Source organism: Callospermophilus lateralis, chromosome 14 (assembly GCF_048772815.1).
Source record: "Callospermophilus lateralis isolate mCalLat2 chromosome 14, mCalLat2.hap1, whole genome shotgun sequence".
NCBI lineage: Eukaryota > Metazoa > Chordata > Mammalia > Rodentia > Sciuridae > Callospermophilus > Callospermophilus lateralis.
Genome location: NC_135318.1, coordinates 34,342,961 through 34,363,047, shown reverse-complemented (window position 1 = coordinate 34,363,047; position 20,087 = coordinate 34,342,961). Strand labels below are relative to the sequence as shown.

At 49.0% G+C, this 20,087-nt stretch overlaps 1 protein-coding gene across 2 annotated transcripts; it reads right to left on the bottom strand.

The window, feature by feature from the left end:
• Positions 1–1,512: 1,512 nt before the first annotated feature.
• Positions 1,513–19,851, bottom strand: Abcg8 (ATP binding cassette subfamily G member 8). Of its 2 annotated transcripts, none has more exons than XM_076833419.2 (13): positions 19,789–19,851; positions 14,314–14,418; positions 12,124–12,280; positions 8,971–9,209; positions 8,331–8,463; positions 7,970–8,239; positions 5,531–5,693; positions 5,359–5,442; positions 4,199–4,398; positions 3,657–3,733; positions 2,799–3,066; positions 1,738–1,865; positions 1,513–1,650 (listed from the first exon to the last, which is right to left on the bottom strand). In XM_076833419.2, the coding sequence occupies exons 1-13, from the start codon at positions 19,849–19,851 to the stop codon at positions 1,513–1,515; spliced, it is 2,025 nt and encodes a 674-aa protein (XP_076689534.2). The 2 variants fall into 2 exon arrangements, with proteins under 2 accessions (XP_076689534.2, XP_076689535.2); XM_076833420.2 differs by having other exon boundaries at positions 14,314–14,415.
• Between the last annotated feature and the right edge of the window lie 236 nt (positions 19,852–20,087).

The window sequence follows — 20,087 nt, the reverse complement described above, 5'->3', positions numbered from 1 at the left end:
TGGCTGGTAGCAGTGTAACCGTGTAAATTCCCTGAGCGTGAAGGGCAGATTCTAAAATGACAGTGTTAAGGTGCTGCTTCTTAAACTTGAATATGCGTTCGAATCCCCAGGGCAATCTTCTGAAAATGTAGCATCTATCGCAGGGTGTCTGGGGGGCCTGAGGTTCTGCCTGTCCAACCAGCTCCCAGGAGGTGCCATGGACCACACTTGAAGTACCAAGGGCCTAGGGCATCTGTGGACATTTGCTCTTTGCCTCCCAAACACTCACCTTACTGCTTATTTTAGTTCCAGACAATCACTTTTCCATCGGGAACAATCGCTCCTATGTACCTCCGTACTCAGGCATGCAACATATGACCTGGGCCTGGTCACTGTGAAAGGTTCAAGGTTGCTCCTGAGATGAGCCAGGGCCGGCGAGATGCAAGTCTGAGGCACCGCTGAGCCAACACAATCTCTGTTAACCTCTTCTGGAGGTTTCCTGGGCTTCCAAGCCTTACAGTGGCTCTGGCCTCACCTTCTGCTAACCCTTAAAAGCCTCAAAGGCTTTTCTGACTCCCACAGGCCTCTGTTGCATTAAAGTTATATAACCCTGGCAAACTGAGTGTGTCTGTATCTCAGTGTCCTCACCTATAAAATGGGATACCACTTACCTCAGAGAGTTGTTCTGAGAGTGAATGATGACATCAACATAAAGCATTTTGTACCATACCTGCTACAGAGTAGATGCTCAATAAATCTTCAATTGTTCATTTTGGCTTTGGAGTCCATGACTCCACACAGAAAGAAATGGCATTTCTATGGCAAGTTCTAGCTCACTTTCCATATTGAGAGTTACTGAACATAGAGCTATGGAGACACTGGAAGATGCACCAAGACATTTTGCAAAATAATATATGTTACTGTACCCTTTGGGTTCTAGCAATTCCTGCATAGCCCAGCTACCCAATTCTTGCCTAATTTGCTCTCAATCCAAAGTGAGTTGTCTATGTAAAGACTTATCCAAAAGAAATAAATTAGCAACATTGTAGGTGCCACCAAGTCCTGGTTTTCTCGCTCCCAACTATCACAAACTCTGGCCAGTGATCAGAAATTCCTTTCAACTGTCTTTATTCTACTGCCATCCTGTGGCTGACCTGTGCCACTGCAGCCATGGGCTGGATGTAGCTGAGCATGTCCATCATTATTAGCTGGGAAGGGGCTCCTTTGGAGGAAGGGAGTGTTGTCAAAGATTTCCCATCAGCAGGCAGGGGTCTAGGTATGAATTACCAATTTTTTCAGGGTGGGGGTTGGTACTGGGAATTGAACTCAGGGGCATTTTACCACTGAGCTGCATCTCTGGTCCTTTTTCTTTTTCTTTCTTTCTTTTTATTTTTTTTTTATTTTGAGCCAGGTTCTTACTCAGTTGCTGAGCATCTTGCTAAATTGTTAAGGCTGGCCTCAAACTTTTGATCTCCTGCCGCAGACTCCCTTGTCACTGGGATTACAGGTGTGCACCCTGTGCCCCGCTATGAATCACCAGTCTTGGCTTGACTTCTGTTTGATGAACCTTAAGGAAAGATAGTACAGGAACAGGAAGCCCCCGCTGATGCCGACCAGGATGAGGTAGATGGAGTAGAGCGGGTGTGAGTTCAGGTCCATGGCACTGACGATCTGGAGACACAGACATTCAGGAAGCTCATTAAGAAGATGTCTAGTTGGTTGTCCGTTCATTTAGAATCCACGGCCTTTGTCACTTACCGTCTCTCCTGGGACCGAGAAGGTGACGTTGCCTATCTGTGCGGTATAAGGGAATCCATTAAACTGAACCTGCATCAGCCCTGCGAAACACCACCGGAGGAAGGACACCTTGGCGATCCACGAGGGAGCTGAGGACAGCAAGAGCCAGGTTATTCACATGGTCTCAGCCCCCTGTTCCAGGTGCCACCTCCTCTCTGCACCGTGTTCCTGTCTAAGGCAGGGCTGGGCCGGGTCTCCCAGGGAAGTAAGCACTCTGAGGAGCAAGGAGGGGAGAGAGGGCATGAAGGCCCCGGGGCAGGAGGCAGTGGGGAACCTGGATGGGGGCTGAGGGTCCTGAGAGGCTGCAGGGTCACCCACGTGTTGGGTTCATAACAATTCTAGAGAGTCATTTAATGAGGTGTCCTGTACATACTCAGTTCACAGAGCACTTGGCAGCTCTACAGTAGAGATGGTGCGTGGCTCTGACCCTGTGGAGTGTCACGCTATGGGAGGGAGGACACTGATCCCTACTGGGCTTCAGGAGACCCCGGAAGGCGGGGGTGGCCCCCACTCAGGGGCAGGACAGGTTCAGAGGTGGGAGGGTGCGTGTGCTGACAAGAGCTGGAGAGGCAGCTGGGAGCCAGTAGCCTGAGAGGCTTTAAGGAAAGTAGGGTCGTGAATGTGTCCCCTAGAAAGCCCTCTACATGGGTGAGCACTGAGAAGGACCAACGTCACAGAGACCAGACTGTTGCAGTGACCCAGGGTCCAATGATGGGGGCTAGAGCTGGGGATAGAGCCAAGGGGACATTTCAGAAAGATTTAGGAGGGTGGATGTGAGCTGGCTCACTGCAAATGTGGAGAGGGAGGGGACTGGGGTGACTTCTGGATGTCTGCTGGGGGCTATGAGGAAATGTCACCTGTGTCCCCTAATCATTCTCATGGCCTGCAGGCAGCTGGCAAAGGCATCTGCTTCCAGAGGGCCAGCCTCGGGTGGGACCTACGCGATGGTTTTCCATCTCCACATGAAGGCAGGCCACGCGAGGCCCGTGGGTGCTTAACCAGGCACGGGGAGCAGGCCTCACCTATCCACAGGTTGTCCAGGTTGATCATGAAGCCCCCGGTAAGGTAGAAGGAGTTGTAGAGAGCATTGCAGAAGAAGGAGGACATGTGAAAAGTGGGCAGCATGGCAGCAGCGGCCAGGGCCATGGCCCTGCAGCAGAAGACCACCAGCCACACCAGCAGGAAGTACAGCAGGAAGCGCTCCAGGCCGGGCCGCAGGTTGGCCAGCCAGTAGATGGGCATCCCGTAGATGATGACGTAGGCACAGTGCTCTGGTAGCTCCCCCAGGACCTGCAAAGGACAGCCCTTGCAAGGACATGGGGACAACACCTCTGTTCTCCTAAGACCTGGTTTCAAGTCCCCAGCCTTCCTTCCCAGATCTAGTAGCTGTGTGGCCTTGGTAGAGTCACACAATCTCTCTGAACCTCCTCTTCCTGGAAACACCTCCGTTACCTGATCTGGGGTTCTGGAGAGCTAAAACGTGCTAGGTGTTTCCCACTTCTTCCCTTTTGGGGTTCCTGCTGACCAGAAAAGTCTTATTCCTGATCCTGACCTTCTAGTGAATATTTAAAAATTATCAAGTCATGGGGCTTGGAGGTTCATGCCTGTAATCCCAGCAACTCAGGAGGCTGAGGCAGGAGGATCACAAGTTCAAGAGTGTCCCTGAGTTCAATTCCCAGTACTACCAAACACACACACACACACACACACACGCACACACACACAAACACACACACACACACACACACACACATGCACGGCTCTGAAATTCACATGGGGGATGTGGTATCTGCCATCATAGACAACACATCCTCCTGGGCTCAGCAAAACCTCCCAGCAATGACTGCACAGTGCACGCTGCTCCCTCCCCCTGCAGTCACCTTGGCAAAGAAATATGGACCAGCTGTGTACAGTCCGTCATCCAGTTCATGGTACAGCATTGCCCTCTCTGAGTGACCTAAAGGGGGGCAGGGAAGAAAAGATTGAAATGGTGAAAGCAACTGACAGTGTTTGTGATTTTGCATCTCTGTTAATACCACTAAAAGTAGTTGTAGCTCCTACCTTTTCTGTTTGTTTGTTTTTAAAAAACAGACACAGTAAAGCCACCCTGATTCAGGGGTTTGGGGAGGCTCTTTAGGGGTTGTGGTTCTGTGGCTTGCAAGCCACTCTCAAGTATAAATCCTGTTAGGATCACCACGGCTAAGACACTGGTAATTTGCTTCCGTTTGCACACTAATATTAATTTGCATAATTTTAAAACAATTCTCTTTTATTCCACAATCATGATGCGATTATTCTGCAAAGCCCATTGTCCCCAGGAGCTCGGAAGAGCACAGAGTTCAGTCTTGGACTAGTTCAGAGAGTGGCTGATGCCCATGTCTGCCTGCTTCCCGGTCTGCTCAGGACAGCAGGTGACACTCACATTTAGAGATGACATCCAGAATGACGTTGAAAGGGATGAGTGCTCCGATCATGAACAAGAGGGCTGCCGTGTCCATAAAGGAGAGCTTGATGTCCCCATGGCCATAGTAGAGGAACCCTATAATTAGGGACATCAGACAGGCCTCCACCCCATGAATGAAGAGGGTCGGCAGGTCTCGGAAGTCATTGGAAATCTGACGACTTAAGAAAACAAAAGAAAACTGTATCAAGGGGAAAACATAGTTGTGGGGTGACCTTGGGAATGTCCTATAACCTCTGGAAGCCTCATTTTTGTCATCTGTAAAATGGGGATAGTGACACCCACCTTACAGAGTTCCTATGAGGACTAAATCAGAAAAATGATGAGAGTATATGTCCCCACTGTAAGTACTAAATAAATGATCATGGCTTTTATTAGCAGTCTGACAATTTTACTTACAAATAATTTGTGGAGGGGAAAATCAATTAGGCCCATAAAGATGGACGGGCAAGTGTTAGTTGGCAAGTCTGCCATAGCATTAATTGTAATTGCAAAAGCGTAAAAAAAAAAAATCTGATCATCAGTAGGAACTGGACAAATAAATGAAGAATGGCTACGTTGAACGTGGTAGAGAGGCTACGGAGGTGAGAGTCAGAGGTGCTAAGTGAGAAAAACAGCTGACCACGGAACAATATGCAGATCTGACTTGTGTATTGAAATGTTTATGTATATGGAAACGATTAGCATGACACATGCAGAGCACAGGAGCCTGGGCTGATGTGACAGGGACTCTTCTGTTTCCAAGTCAGATTCTCCAGTAGTGTCTGAATTTTCCCCAAATGACCACTATGCTATTTCTAGTACTACCAGGCCAGTAAGACTATTTTAATTTTGTTTAACAAATTTTAATTTTTTTGAAGGAATTTTAACAGATGTCTCTCATGTCCCGAGGGCTGGTTCTGGGCCTGAGGATGCTGTTTTTCAAAGAGTTCTACCTCTTGCTTCCTCCTTCAAATTCCCTTTCTTGGGTGGGAATGGGATCAAATCCAGGACTCTGTACGTGCTAGGCAAGTGTTCTACCATTGAGCTCCACCCGAAGCCCCAAATTCACATTAGATAGAAAAGGCTTGATTTGCTACTCAGAGACTTTGGGGACCTGGCGACAAATGAAAGAGAGTTACCGGATCAGGGTAGCGAATTGCTGCACTGCCCCAGGCTGCTCAGTGGGAATTGAGAGGTGGCCGGAGTCTTGCAGGAGGGTCTGGCTGTTGGGAGACAGTAAGTATGTGGCTGGGTCAGGGACTGGGACCCGCCACAGGGAATTTACCACTCCAAGATGCTGGCCCACTGTACCTGGCTGCACAGGTGCCCACACCCAGCTCCTTCGTCTCTGCTTTCCACAGGAAGTCATCAAAGCCACGCACTTTTTCTAGAAACAGGGCTGCAAGTGACTGAGCCTTCTCCCGGGTGGCCATTTCCTGCTCTCTGCTGCATCTGTTGATGCTGGTCAAGTCCACTGTAAGCAGAGGACACAGGGCCATGGATAGAGCTCCAAGACAAGCTCCCCACTATCTGAGTGGGAACCACGAAGTGATGGTCAGAGCTGAGGGAGTCAGAAAGATCCCCATGGCTGGTCTCTCCTCCTGCGAGGCCTCAGGAGAAACACATGGACCAGGAAGTGGTCAACAACAGCGGCATTGGCCCCAGTCCCACCACCTAGGCTCATTATGGGGACATCCCAGGAGCCAAAGTCTGCACCACAGTTATGCCCTGGCTCCCAATCCAGCTGTCCAGGAAGCTGGTAATGAGGGCTCAGCCTTGCAGGTATGCCTGAGCCCACTGGGAGAAGGAGGGCTGGTCATGGACTAGCTGGAAGGTCACTCTCTCACTGTTAATCAATCATTTGGCTTCCCAAGCAGCTTGCCCAAGGGAAGAACATGTTTGCTTGGAGGGTGCAAGGGACCAGCCTTTGCTACAGAGAGCACTGCCCTTGGTCATCTCCTTTGACCCCAGGGAAAGGAGTCCGCCCACCAGCTGGAGAGAGGCCAAGAGGACAGCCACCTCTAGGTCCCAAGGGTTGCTGCCCTGAACCAGGCCTGGCAGTCCCATGCCACGGCCCGCCTCTCACAGTGCTCTGCCTTAACCTCCAGTGCCCCTGCAATGCCAGGAAAGGAAACCCCACCAGTCTTAGCAGGGCCTTCAACACCCTCCTGGTTCCAGACCCAAGCACACCCTCGCTCCCCTACCATTCTGTCTTCAGAGCCTTTGGGTGGCTGGTCTCCATCACTTCTCTCTTTTCCCTCCTCCTGTGTACATTACACATCTGAGACAGGACCTCGTCTAAGAGGGGCCTTATAAACACCATCTGTTTGTTCCCTCAGCACAGGGCGATAGCTCAAAACTGTGGGCACCCTCCCACCCTATGTGGCTCTCATACTCCATACTGGTGAGGGCCCCCACTCCTATTTCTCCCAAATCATGATACAAAAGAGTTTTCCAGTCCGCTACGGGCATTTAACTTCCGGTAATCTGTGACCAAGGTTACATCAAATTGCCCCCAGTGACCAGGTTGGCAGGTGCCCTCTGCCCTCTTATCTGAGGATGGCTGGCCAGAGAATGATACACTGGCAGGAAGTCAGAATGGCACCTGAGCACTGGAAGGGAGGGTGACCTCTGTGTGAGGTCATCAAGGCCACAAGTACAGAGGCAAGGAGCAGGGGCCAGGAAGAGTGGCCTGTCCTCCTGGGGGAGGGATGGAAGGTAGCCAGGATGCTGGGAGGAGAACATGGGTAGCAGGACTAGAGTCCAGGCCTGGGACTGGGCGCATCAGTGTTCTGGATCTTATAGCTGTGCCCCAGCAGAAAAGGGGCTGAGCTCTTTCTGCTCCAGTCTTCCCATCTGCAAAGATGGAGATGACCTTGGCCTGGCAGGGATGTGAAGGCCAAACACGAGACCCTCTGGAGCTTGGCAATCTGGGCCCTTTTGTGTATGCCTTTGAAGATATGGTCCGTCTGGTGGTCAGACTTATTGGTGAACTCTTTTCTACACTTTGCCATCTCAGGAAGAACCTGAAGCTCCAGGCGACCTCGGAGATCAGCCACAGCTGCTGCATCCCCTGACCCTGGCATAACTATGCCACCTGTCCAGCAGCCATGCTAGTTCTCAGTGCTCTTGAGGGATGCTTTCAGGTCAGGCACCTGAAAAAGCTACTGGTTCCCAGGAATACATAAACTCATCACATATTTGACAAATGTGTAATATTGTGTGCTCAGGACCCTGGAGAACAGCAGTCTGAGGCTGAAAGAGCCATTTTCATAACTAGAGGTTCAGTGGCCAAGGCCAACAGCGAGGCCCTGAGTTAGCTCTTCCCTGGACCCCTCCACCCCACTTAACCTGCAGGCTCCCTGCTTCTGTGGGGACATCAGGGCACACTCAAGATTCCCTGGTGGCTTGTGGATCTTAAATAGCCTGTTTCCTTAACAGAGTCTGAATAAAGACCACAACTGTAGAAATCATCCAAACCCTTTGGATTCTATCCCCTCTGTACATCCCAATCTGTCCTGCACAGAAGGGTGGCTATTTGTGAGAGGATACCTTTTTTCACATCCTCTTTCTAGCATTTGATCCTTGGCAAACTGATCAAAATCTTCCACCTGGCTCTGCCCACCACCCACTCCTTCCTCCTTTCCTGATGTTTGAGAATTTTTTCTTGCATCTTTTCAGCAAGAGATGAAGAGAGGGTGGGGAGGGTCCTGTGCACCAGGTCAGGGTTCACTGGCCTTGCTACCTCACCATAGAAGTCGGCGGGGTTGCTGTAGCGGGGACAGGGGTAGCCGATAGCCGTGAAATACTGGACCATGTGCTGGGCGGCTCCGAGGTAGATGGTGGTGCCAGACGTCATCAGGAGGACCAGGTCAAACAGCTTGAAGATGTCCGAGCGAGGCTGGTGGAGGGAGATGAGCACCAGCCGGTTGCCCTTGGCCAGACGGGACAAGGTTTTCACCAGGTTGTGGGCGGTGAAGCTGTCGAGCCCGGAGGTGGGTTCGTCCAGGATGAGGATTCCTTCCCAACGACAGAGCAAGGAGCCTGGTGACCGCTCTGGCCCGAGCCAGGCAGAGCAGCCGACTCAGCGCCCCCCATGCCCGGCCCTTACCTGGGTTCCACAGCAGCTGCACCCCGATGCTGACTCGCCTCCGCTCGCCCCCGGACACCCCGCGCACGTACGCGTTGCCCACGTGGGTGTTGGCGCACTGGCGCAGCCGCAGCTCCGCGATCACGTCCTCCACCTGCAGGCGGAGCGCAGCCTGAGCCCCACAAGGGCTGCACACGTTGGGACCCAAAGTGTAGAGACACTTGCTCCTCCGCCCAGGTGTTAAAGTGAGGGAGCCCTTCATCTGCAGCTCTGCATTTCTCTGTTGCTGTGTTCCTGCCCCCGTCCTGTCCCCTGTCCTGGGAGGTTCACCAAGAGGGAGCATCGCCGTGTGTTGGGAACATGAGACTGTCAGTTGGGCTGACTGCCCACACAGAGGACCAGAAAACATACACAGATCCTACGTTGGATGAGTATGAAGGGGACCCACTGGGGCTGAGATGGCTTCTGGAGGTCCTAAAGGAGGACTGAATGATGGGGGCGGGGGAGTGACCATATGGCCTCTTTCCTGCAGGTGGAAGGTGAGCTGTATTGCTCAAACTCCACCTGGGTTGGGTCCCTGTCCAGGCCAGGGAGGGTGGGGAAGGGGAAGAATATGTGTCTTTTCTGACCCCCGAGGTCACTACTGGGGTCAGTTAGTTACCCTTTTGTCACGCTGTGCCTTCGAGAAGCTTCTAGGCAGGCGCATCTGGGCAACGAAGGCCAGGGTCTCTCGGACCGTCAGGTTGGGCAGCAGCTGGTCATGCTGGCGCACGTGGGCCACGCACTTCCTCACGACCTGAGGGGTGCTGCGCTGCCTGTTGATCCAGATACTGCCTGACTTCATCTTGCCACCGTGGTGACGACCGGTAATCACATCCAGCAATGAGACTCTTCCACAGCCTGCCAAGCAACCAGACATCCCTGAGGACAGAGCTCCTACAGGGGCCAGTGGACAGCTCTGTCCTCACAGAAGTGGGCAAATTCCAGGGAAGGTGGCATGCTCCTAGACCTGGGTTGGACCTGTTTTCTGCAGTCAACTTGGGGCACCCTTGAGGTCAAGACGCATTTATCCCAGGGGTTTGGCTAGGTCAGCCAGAGGCTGCATGACAGGAGAAGGCTGGAGTCCTGCTCATGCCTGGAATGTTTGTCACTTTCCACTGCCAACCAATGCTCTTCCAACCCAAGCAAGGCTGGGGTTAATTGCACTGTGAAGCGGAACCACTCCTGGCCGACAAACATGCCAGCAAGATTTCACCATTCATTGTCCTTTAGCTCACAAGCTGGCTTTGTGGGAAGAACTAACTTGGAATATTCATAGGGTGTCTTTTAAAAATGCAAAACCAGAACTTATTTTGAAACATAAGGAAGAAGGTGGAAAAGTAATAGAGGTGGAAATAATTTTAAAGCATAGTGTATCTATACCCTTATCTCTTATTTCCATCAGTGGTGTATTTTACTCTTAAAAAGAAAAAGAAAAAGAAAAAGACCCCTAAACTCAAGTTAACACCATCCACATCTGACAAAAAAACTACTATTGGGGGCTGGGGTTGTGGCTCCTGGTAGAGCGCTCGCCTGGCATGTGTGAGGCCCTGAGTTCCATTCTCAGTACCACATAAAAATAAATAAATAAAATAAAGGTATTGTGTCCATCTACAACTAAAAAGAAAGAAATGAAGACTACCATTGATTTAGGGAAGTGAGCATCAGGTTAGATCTAATTTCCAAAAACATTTGATGTGGCTCTTTCTTTAACAGATGTTTAAACCGAGTGCTGATTAGCCCCAGCTGGAAGAGAGCTCTGTCCAGTCTGCCCCAGGTGGGTTTTGGTTTCCTAAAGTACATCCCTCTTGGAGAGCAAGTTTTCCAAGTTGTTTTAAAACAAGGAAAGTGGCAATAAACAACATGTGACAAGTCTTCCTTGCCATATGCCGTGGGTTGTCTGCAGGCAGCCCCAAGGCACTCAATGAAAAATTTAAAAACTAGGAGGCTTCCCCATGTCATCTTCCTGCTTACTGTCCAGGCACTTTGAGTGGAAGGGACCTGCACTCTACCCCTGTGTGTACCTCATTCAGGATCCCTGAGAATTTGGGGGAAGCAAAATAGCCAGAGGAGGAAGCAAAGAGAGGGGCCTCAGTCCTGCTCCTGCTCAGCCTCAGACATCAGCTGCTGGCTCTGGGAGAACAGGGGACTTTGCCAGTGAGGACAGGGACGATGGATTCCCAGCAAGAGAGCAGGGGGACCACATTTCTTATGCAGAACTTTGTTGGAGGCATAGGCAGTTTTTTCAAAGGAGGGTGCCTGGTACATTTGGGGACGCCCTCTTTGAACCCAGAGAAAAACATTCATGGGCCCTCAAGACCCTTGTAAAATGGCCGGCATCTCCCCACCAGCAAATTTATTAATTGGAAGACTTTTGGCATTGCTGATTCTATAGAAGCTAAATGCCTGGAGCTGATATATAATTTTTTAAAATTATGGCCAGCATTTGTGTGTGTGCGTGTATCTTAAAAGTCACAGATAATACAATGGATAAACCTTTCTAAGAAATCATTTTAATAATTTCTGCCAAGTTAACCTGAAGCCAAACAATGTTGAACCTGCAGTCAAAAGACCTAGAGATTACTCAATGTAATTTCTGCTCCGCCTCTCTGAACTTCCCTTTCCTCAATCACAAATCAGATAGACTCTGAGCTAGAGTCGTATGTGCCATGTACTCACCAGGATGATCCCACAGAAGGCCCACATGCTCAGTTTAGGAAGAAAAAGCAGAAAACAACAAGAAAAACTATCGGAAGTTAAAAATCAAAACAATGCTTTTTTTCTTGGTTAGGTCCGAATTATAGGGATAGAGCCAGAGGGGGAGGGGCTTAATGATTGTGCATGTTGTTTTAGTTACAAAGTACATTTGCACATAGTAACTCATTTGATCTTTGGTTAGACAATAAACAGAACTTCTCTATCAGAGGAGTGTAAAAGTTTGGGGTAGATGTTCAAAACGTTGAGTAATCTCTACCTCTGGAAATGATTAATTAAAAGATATAAAGTGTTCTCTCTATACTGTGTAAGGTGTCCCTGGAAGAAACACCTGGATCTGAGAATCAAGGGATCAAGTTTAAGTTCTAGTTTGTGTGTCCTTTGGATTTAGTGTCCACATCAATCAAATTAAGGGAAATGGGTGTGTGTGTGTGTGTGTGTGTGTGTGAGAGAGAGAGAGAGAGAGAGAGAGAGAGAGAGAGAAAGAGAAAGTACCCTAGAAGTATTGAATACTAGATAATTTGAAAATCTTTCTCTAAAAATGCTTCAAAGCCGGTAAGGAGGAGAGTCCCAGCTTGAACTTTGTTATCCAAGTCCTCTTGTCGCTCTGATGCTCTATAATATAAAATATATAATTTACTAATTTAGCCTTGAGAAGTGTCTATTTGAAGCAATTCAAGAGTCCAGTTCTCTGCAGAAGGTTGCAGGTTGGCTATGACTTTGGAGGGGGAGAGTTTGGCAGAACTCTGCCTAGTCACGGTCTGACCATGACCTGAGTCGGACTATGGGGGTAATGACCTGAGCGAGTGCCCTGTGGCTGGAGGAGTCTCTGAAGAGAACTTGATGTTCTGAAGCTTCCTGATCATCCTCTTTCAATGCAGGTGCTAACTAAAGACTGACGCTATGGCTGCAGCTCCAGGTAGACCAGAGGCACATTCGTCATTCATAGTAGTAGCAACCATCTAATAAGAGCTAATAAGAGGAGTTACTAGCAAAGGGTTTTATGAGAAGCATCTCTGTCTGAAGGTCCATTCTGCATCCCAGGTGCTCTCCGTGGTACCTGAGCTCCCTATGATGGCCAGCATCTGCCCACTTCTGACTTTGAAGCTCAGGTTCTGGATGCCCAGCTCACGGGAGTCTTGGCTGCTGTGAGACAACCAAGGTATTTTGAACTGAGCCAACTGCTCGAACCAAGGCACCTGGGAGGCCGTGTCCACCTGTGGGAGACATCAAAAGGTTCCTCAAAAAGCCAAATAGCTTAGAGGGCTTCAGCAGACTCTGTTCAGCTCCCCTGTCCCTTCTTTTGCCCCTGTTCCCAGGGCACCCCCCCCTGCTGATACACAACAGACCTGAGGCACCCCTTGACCCAGGGTCTGCCAAAAATAGAGGCAGAACCCACCCATACTGAGAACCTGAACAGTTACTTCCAAGTCCAAGGATAAGGAGACAGGAAAGCATGTGCAATAGCAGAACAGAACAAAACAAAACAAAACAAAAAAAATGATACTGTTCAGGACATTTGTTAATCATTTTATATCCATGATTTATTTCAATCTTCATTGCAAACCTATAGCATATGTTCTATAATAATCTCTGTTTTACAGATGAGTCTCGGAGCAGTTAAGTAACTTGCTCAAGGTAACACAGTTAATAAGTGGCAGAGCAGAGAAAGGTTATGGTGTGGCTCATTAGCTTGTCTCAATTCATGCTCACAAGAAGCCAGACTCCCATCTCTGAGATTCACCATGTTCCATCTGGGAAACATGTGGTCTGTCCTGGGGAAGTGGGGGAATAGGGGCCCTTGATTCTGACCAAGACATTCCTTAGAACCTCTTTGCATTCTGGTTGTTCTGGTTATTTTATTAGCTCTTGGGACCATATATTTTACCAAAAAGTATAGATAAGTAGATATATAGGGATGATAGATAGATAGATAGATAGATAGATAGATAGATAGATGAAATCTGAATAAATATATAATTTACTAAATAGCATTGCACATTGTGAATTTCTTGTTTTTAAATTTTTAATTTTCTGGTAATGGGGATTGAACTCTATCACTGAACTACATCCCCAAACTTTGTTATTTTTTGAGACAGAGTCTTGCCTCCCTAATTTGCCAAGGCTTGCCTGGAACTTGTGATCCTCCTGCCTCCGCTTCCTGAGTCACAGGATTACAGGCATGTGCTACTGCACCCAGCAGAATTTCCTAGTTTTGATAATTACATTGACGTATACAAGAGTTTAACATTAGAGAAGCTGGACAAAAGGAACATGGGAATGCCAAATTATTTTTGTAACTTTTTCAAAAGTCTAAATTTATTTCAAAATCTAAAGTTAAAAAAGATTTGCAGCCAGACATGGTGGCTTATGCCTGTAATCCCAGCAATTCAGGAAGCTGAGACAAGAGGATCACTAATTAGCAATATCCTCAGCAACTTAGTGAAACCCTATCTCAAAATATAAAAAATTAAAAATAAAAAGGACTGAGGATGTAGCTCTGTGGTAAAGTGAGATACATACACACACACACACACACACACACACACACACACACACAATTTAATGAGAGAGAGATGGGGAGAGAGAGCCATCCAGAGCCAGGCATGGTGGTGCATGCCTGTAATCCCAGCTATTCAGGAGGTTGAGGCAGAAGGGTTGTAAGTTTGAGGCCAATCTGGGTAACTCATTGAGACTCTGTCTCTAAGTAAATAATAAGAAGGGCTGGAGTGCGGCCCAGTGGTACAGTGCCCCAGATGCATTTAAAAAAAAAAAAAAAAAAAAAAAAAAAATATATATATATATATATATATATATATATATATATTCTAAGGATGGACACAATGCCTTCATTTTTATTTATTTTTATGTGGTGCTAATGATCAAACTCAGAGCCTCACGCATTCTAGGCAAGTGCTCTACCACTGAGCCACAATCCCAGCCCTCCCAGCCGCCCCCATGCGCATATATATATATATATATATATATATATATATATATATTTTTTTTTTTTTTTTACAATGGGCTCCAACCTTCTTCATGCCCCTCATTTCCAGTTCCATGTGTAGGCAATGAATGAGAGAAATCTCCCTGGTGCTCACCCCGACAAGTGAGGCATCAGCATAGACTGGACTCTGTCCTTGGGAGAAGAAAGCCTGCAGGACCGGCTCACCCTTCCCTTCCACTTGGGGAATTCTGTGGCTTCCCTTTCACTCCTCTTCCCTTCAACCCAGGAACCCAGTGCCCATACCTGGTAGGTGAGGTCTCTGACTTCCAGGGTGTTGGACTGGCCGCTGTAGGTGAAGTACAGGCTATTGTCACTTTCAGAGGAGAACAAGCTGTCCTGGAGACCCTGCTGGGAGACATGAAGGGGAGGGACTCCTTCAGAGACTGCAGAGGATGTAGGAGAGGACACAAGGTGACTGAGGGGTGACAGCAGCGGCTGTCAATGTGGTTGAGGGTCCACATTGGCAGGAGATGGGTTTGTGCAGGTGGAACCCCAGAGAACAGGAGTCTTGATGAAGTCTTGCACATCTCCTTCCTTCAGGAGGAGCTTGGGGTTCTCCCAGGATGGCCTTTACCGCCAAAGAACCTCAACTTCAGGCCTATGTGGGCTCAAATCCATGCAGCACCTGATGAATGACGCCCAGACTCCCAACTGGAGACAGCCGAGTGGCACGACCTGAGCTGGGAGCTGGGGAACCCTGGATCTGGCGGGGTATCTCCTAGTGCCCTGTGCTCTCCTTCTGGTTCACTGGAGCAGGATTAAGTATGGACTCATTAACAAGCTCCCGGGAGCTTTGGCCCTCAGAGCTGCCCTTCTCTCACTGACACGTTCCTTCAACAAAACACACGATAGATCCTCACCTGGGAGTCCCCAATCCACTTCAGGCTTGGAACTTGGGAAGTGACAGTGAAAAAGGGCATCTCTGAGAAGCTTAGATTTTAGTAAGCTTAGTAAGTCAAGTGTTAGGAGGGAGAAAGACAGGCCTAGAGGCAGGCCGACCTCAAGTTTCTGGTCTAAAAATGAAAAAAAAAAAAAAAAAAGTTTCTGGTCTAGGTGCGTCTTCACCTCGAACACAACATCCACACGTGCCTCAGGCCAAAAAAATATGATGATGACTTTGTCAAATTACTCCTGCAATAGCGGAGGTAGGAGGTCCTGGAAAAGGAAACTCCAGACCAATGGAAGTGGGGGGATTAGTACAGGTGGCAGGTGTCCTATGAGCAGCCCCCAGAGTCCTAGGAGAGTATTAAAACAGCAGACCAAAGCTACTTATAGCTTAAGGGTTGAACTATGATCAAAATTACCCTGTAAAGGGCTGGAGTTGTGGCTCAGCGGTAGAGCACTTGCTTGGGCATGTGTGAGGCCTGGATTCCTCCTCCAATACCACATATAAACAAACAAACAAATAAAAGATCCATTGACAACTAAAAAATATTTTTAAAAAATCACCCAGCAAAGCTGGGCACAGAGGCACGTGCCTGTGATCCCAGCAACTCAGAAGGTTGAAGCAGGAGAGGGCAAGTTCAAAGCCAGCCTCAGCAAAATTGAGGTGCTAAGCAACTCAGTGAGACCCTGTCTCTAACTAAAATACAAAATAGGGCTGGGGACGAGGCTCAGTAGTTGAGTGCCCTGAGTTCAATCCCTGGTACCCCCCCCCAAAAAAAGAAATTACCCAGTAAAAACATGGGAAAGATAAGACACCTCGCTCAGGAGAGGGGTTATATTTGAGGAACCAGGACAGATATAGGGGAGAAGGGTAATGGAGTGGGGTTTAGCTTGGAAATCAGCGGTGGGTGAGTAGGAGTTCCCTGTGTAAACAGATGTTTGAGATATTTCACAATATGTTTTCAAATGGAGAGACCAAGGCTAGGAGTAGAACTCCCACCTTGCCCCCCTGCAGCCCATGCTTCAAAGCAGGAGGGAGGGTGAGTGCTGTGGCATAAGCCTATGATCCCAGCTCCTCTGGGGGCTGAGACAGGAGGTTCACAAGTTGAAGGCCAGCCTCAGCAGTTTAGTGAGATCCTCAGCAAATTAAGGAAGATACTGTCTCAAAATAAAAAATGAAAAGTTCTGGGGATATAGCTCAGTGGTAAAGCACACCTGGGTTCAATCCCCAGTGCCCCCCCCCCCGCAAAAAAATACACACACACACACACACACGTAGGGGTGAGGGGAGTGGGAGGAAAGAAGAAAGGAGGTTCAGGAAACAGCTGGACTCCTGGCCAGTTGACTCTGCTTGCCTTCTCTGGCCACTCCCACTGTCACCACCCTGCCCAGTTGCTCCAGTTTCTTGTGTTAACTATCAGAACATGTATCAACTGCTGAAGGACTCATCTGGGCTAATGTGCACCCTATTTATTATCTTGTTTTTCAAACAGGAGGGTTATTAGTTAATTGGCAGCAGATATGAATTAACTCAGAAATTGCTTCTGCAGGCCCAAAGCTTCCCAGGTAGGGTTTAGGGACAGAGGAGCTGCTGATGACACAAAGCCGGACATTTGGATTCTGGAGCAATGTGTGGGAGGTGACCTCAAGTCCAGCATGCTACGATTTGAGGAGAGGGCACTGGGACCCAGGGAAAGAGGCAGCAAGATGGAGGACAGATGAAGTTAAAAGGTGCCAGTGGCCCCCAGCCCTGAGACTATGGAGGGACTGTGCCTGCCCGGAGCCACGTAGGCAGCTCTGCTTTTGGAAGAAAATTGGCGCCTGGGTTGAAGATGTCTTCTGTTCTTTTTAAAAATATTTTCCTTGGCTCCCAGGAAGGATTTGTTAGACTCTTCCTGAGGTTTTGACAAACTCTCTGTATTTTTCAAATACTTAAATATCTATTCAGCTGACATCTTAATCAGTACGACTGTCAGAACATCACTTGAATTTCTGACAGGTGACACCCAAAAAAGCAAAAGCAGGTTTATTTGTAGGTAACCAGCTCAGCGCCTGCTGGGCTACATTGTAATTTCTCCTTGTATTAAATTCTGATCAAATTCCTGAGTCAGAAGCAGAGACAGGAAGGAAGCTCAGCGCGGAGCACAGTTCTGGTTCAGGAGTGGCGTCTGCAGGGGTGACACACTGAGTGAGGGCTTACTTGTGGCTGATGGGGACATGCAGGGTTTGTTCCTGGCTGCGGGGACACTCCTGGGCCTTTATTGAAACATTAAGACCAGATGTCGCACAGCTCTGCCTGGAGCCCAGGCCTCTCTTGTCCTTCCCTGGCCCTGCTCTTGCTCCTGATGTGGGGACTGGGTGTGCCATGGGCACCTGTCATTCCAGGTACTTGACACCAGATGTCCCTGTGCAACCTGCCTCAGTCCCATCCCTAGGGCCTGCATTCACTGGTTCCGAGGTCCTTCTTCAGGAACACTGACAGTAGCACTCAAGTGGATCCCCCAAGCCAGAGGGACATTTGTCTGTGGGGGACATGGATGGAATGTGAGGCTGGGGTGACCACAGGGCTGGAGGAGTTGGTGATAGAGTGGGATGGAGCTAGGGGTAGGCAGAGAAGAAGACAGATCGTGGCTTGGGCTAAAAGCCAGCTCCCTATGCCACCACATCCTAGCTGCTCCTAGCTGCTCCTCTGAGAAACCCTTGTAACAGTGGCCCACTTTGTGCTTTGAATGTAGCCCTTGCTGCTCTGCCACTGCATCTGATCTTTAAAATGGACATGTTTCTTTCTCTTCCTCTCTCCCTGCTCCTCCCTAATCTCAGGGGAAACAGGATCATCTTTCTTCCCCACGTAAGCAGAGTTATCTTTCCCTGAGTACACGCCCCCATAGGAAGGAAGTAATCCAGACTTTGGGGATGGCACCAGAAGATCTCAGAAATGACTCTGTTCTCAACAGAGAACACGTGGGATGTAGCTTTTGAATCCCTCTTTAAAAGCCCCCTGTTTCTGCTGATGGGCAGAATCACAGCCTCTGTGACAGGAGTCCCCTGTGTTTCTCCTTTGCTAGCAATAAACCTTCTTTTTTTCCTTTTTGTCAAAATGTGTCCTTGTTATTGGATTGGCACTGGAGACAAGCACCAAACTTTTGGTAACACCCTGACCTTTCAGGTTGTAAGGAAGTTATGTCAAGGTAAGAGGATGCAAACTATTTTATTTAATAGTACTTTGCTTGATGGATAGCTCCTTTTTTTTTTTTTAACCAGGGATTGAACCCAGGGATGCTTAACAACTGAGCCACATCCCCAGGCCCCCCTTTTTAAGTATGTTTTAATCTATTTTTGTTTTTTAGGTGTAGATGGACACAACACAAAACCTTTATTTTTTATGTGGTGCTGAGGATGGAACCCAGGCTCCGTCCATGCTAGGCGAGCGCTCTACCGCTGAGCCACAATCCCAGCCCCCCCAGCCCTTTTTACATTCTATTTTGACACAGGGTCTTGCTAAGTTGCTTAGGGCCTCTCTAAATTGCTGAGGCTAGCCTTGAGTTTGCCATTCTCCTGCCTCAGTCTCCAAAGCTGCTGGGATTACAGGTGTGCGACTCTGTGCCCGGCTTGACTGATAGCTTTTCCTAGACATACATATATGTGGTCCCCATCCTTTTGTTCCAGGCCCCACAAATGTTAGGGGTAGGGGTTGGGGTTATAGCTCAGTGATACAGCATTTTACCGGCATGCTGGAGCCCCTGGATTCTATCCCCTGCACCAAAAAAAAAAAAAAAAGGAGGGGTGGGCGGGGCAGACCGTGGCCTGGTACCTAGAGTAACAGAATTGAAGAAAAGGAAATTGTCAGCGGAAGGGCCTGTATGCATTTTTTGCATGTAGAGTTCTGCCTCTCAATCTTTGGTGGTGACCTTTAGGGTAGAAGATGTCCTTAAAGCCACTCCTGACTTTATGTCCTGTTCAGGAGGTAACCATTGCTGCCCTGGCTGGTAGGGGTCATTTCCCCACAGGGGCTGGCCCCACAGGAACTCAGAGAGCAGAGCTGATCAATACTGTGGTTGAAGAACTGGTAGGAAAAGTGGGCTCCGTCTGCCTGGCCGGGCAGTCCAGGTGCCCGTGGCTTCCTGCCCCTTCAGTGCAACTCCTTTGGGTCTTAGCTGCTGGGTGCTGGGCCAGAGCTTTCTGTTTCTGAGAGCGGGGCCACCTCAGTCCTCCTCTGGGCACCCGGACTGACAGAAATGTGGGGCAGGGTCAAGCAGAGGTGGGACCAGCTTCCCTTCTTTCTTCCAATGTAGCCTCCTGCTACAAATCCCGCCCACTCTCTCCACTCAAAGGCCATTTACCAAGTAAACATTTCTCTGTTAAAATGAGAGAGGAAGGTCCCTTGGCCGATGTTTATTCCTTCCAATCCATTCCCAGATCTTACAGTTGCCTGCATTATTTGAGCATAAACCTGATGTTCCCACAAAAGTCACCTGTCATCTGTCACTTTACTGCCATTGAGATTCTTGACCTGACAGCTGCGTGAACAAAGGTGACAGCCGGAGAGTTCCTGGTATGTATGAGCACATTTCTGCGGTGGAGTCTTGATTTTGGAAAAGGCAAAATCAGCCCAAGTCTCACATAAGAACCTCATTTTCCTCTAGGAGCATGCCTCAGGGCCAGAAGTGATCTCAGAGGCCTCCAGGCCTCCAGATCTGCTCCTCACCACCCTCTGACGTCCCGGAAATAGAGTCCTGCTCTACATTCTCATTCTGCTTGTTCCAAGCTCCTGAAGGAGCAAGGAAAGGTCCAGTTCCTCCCCTCTCACCGACAGAGGTGGTGCCGGTCACTCACCGAGGCATCCTGGGGAGAGGCCTCTTTCCACAGCCCTGTCTCCTCTGTGGCCTTCTCAGCCATGGGGCCCGCGAGGTCTGGGCCCCTTCAGTGCAACTCCTTTGGGTCTTGGCTGCTGCCTGCTGGGCCAGAGCTTTCTGTCTTTGTTTCCTAGAGCAGGGCCACTCCGTCCTCCTCTGGGCCAGTCTCTCTCCCAGCGTTCCTCTGGAAAACCCTCCCACAAACACGGTGTGTTCTGCCCACTGTCAAGATAAGAACGCTGTGGCTAAAGGTACATCAGATAATGGCATCCGTCGCCA

Excerpts from the sequence above, each read along its gene's own strand:
- Abcg8 (XM_076833419.2), bottom strand. The coding sequence starts at position 19,851 with ATGGCTGAGAAGGCCACAGAGGAGACAGGGCTGTGGAAAGAGGCCTCT. Across the intron at positions 8,464-8,970 it reads AGGCACAGCGTGACAAAAGG|GTGGAGGACGTGATCGCGGA; the intron begins GTAACTAACTGA and ends CTCCGCCTGCAG. Across the intron at positions 8,240-8,330 it reads GCAGCTGCTGTGGAACCCAG|GAATCCTCATCCTGGACGAA; the intron begins GTAAGGGCCGGG and ends GTCGTTGGGAAG.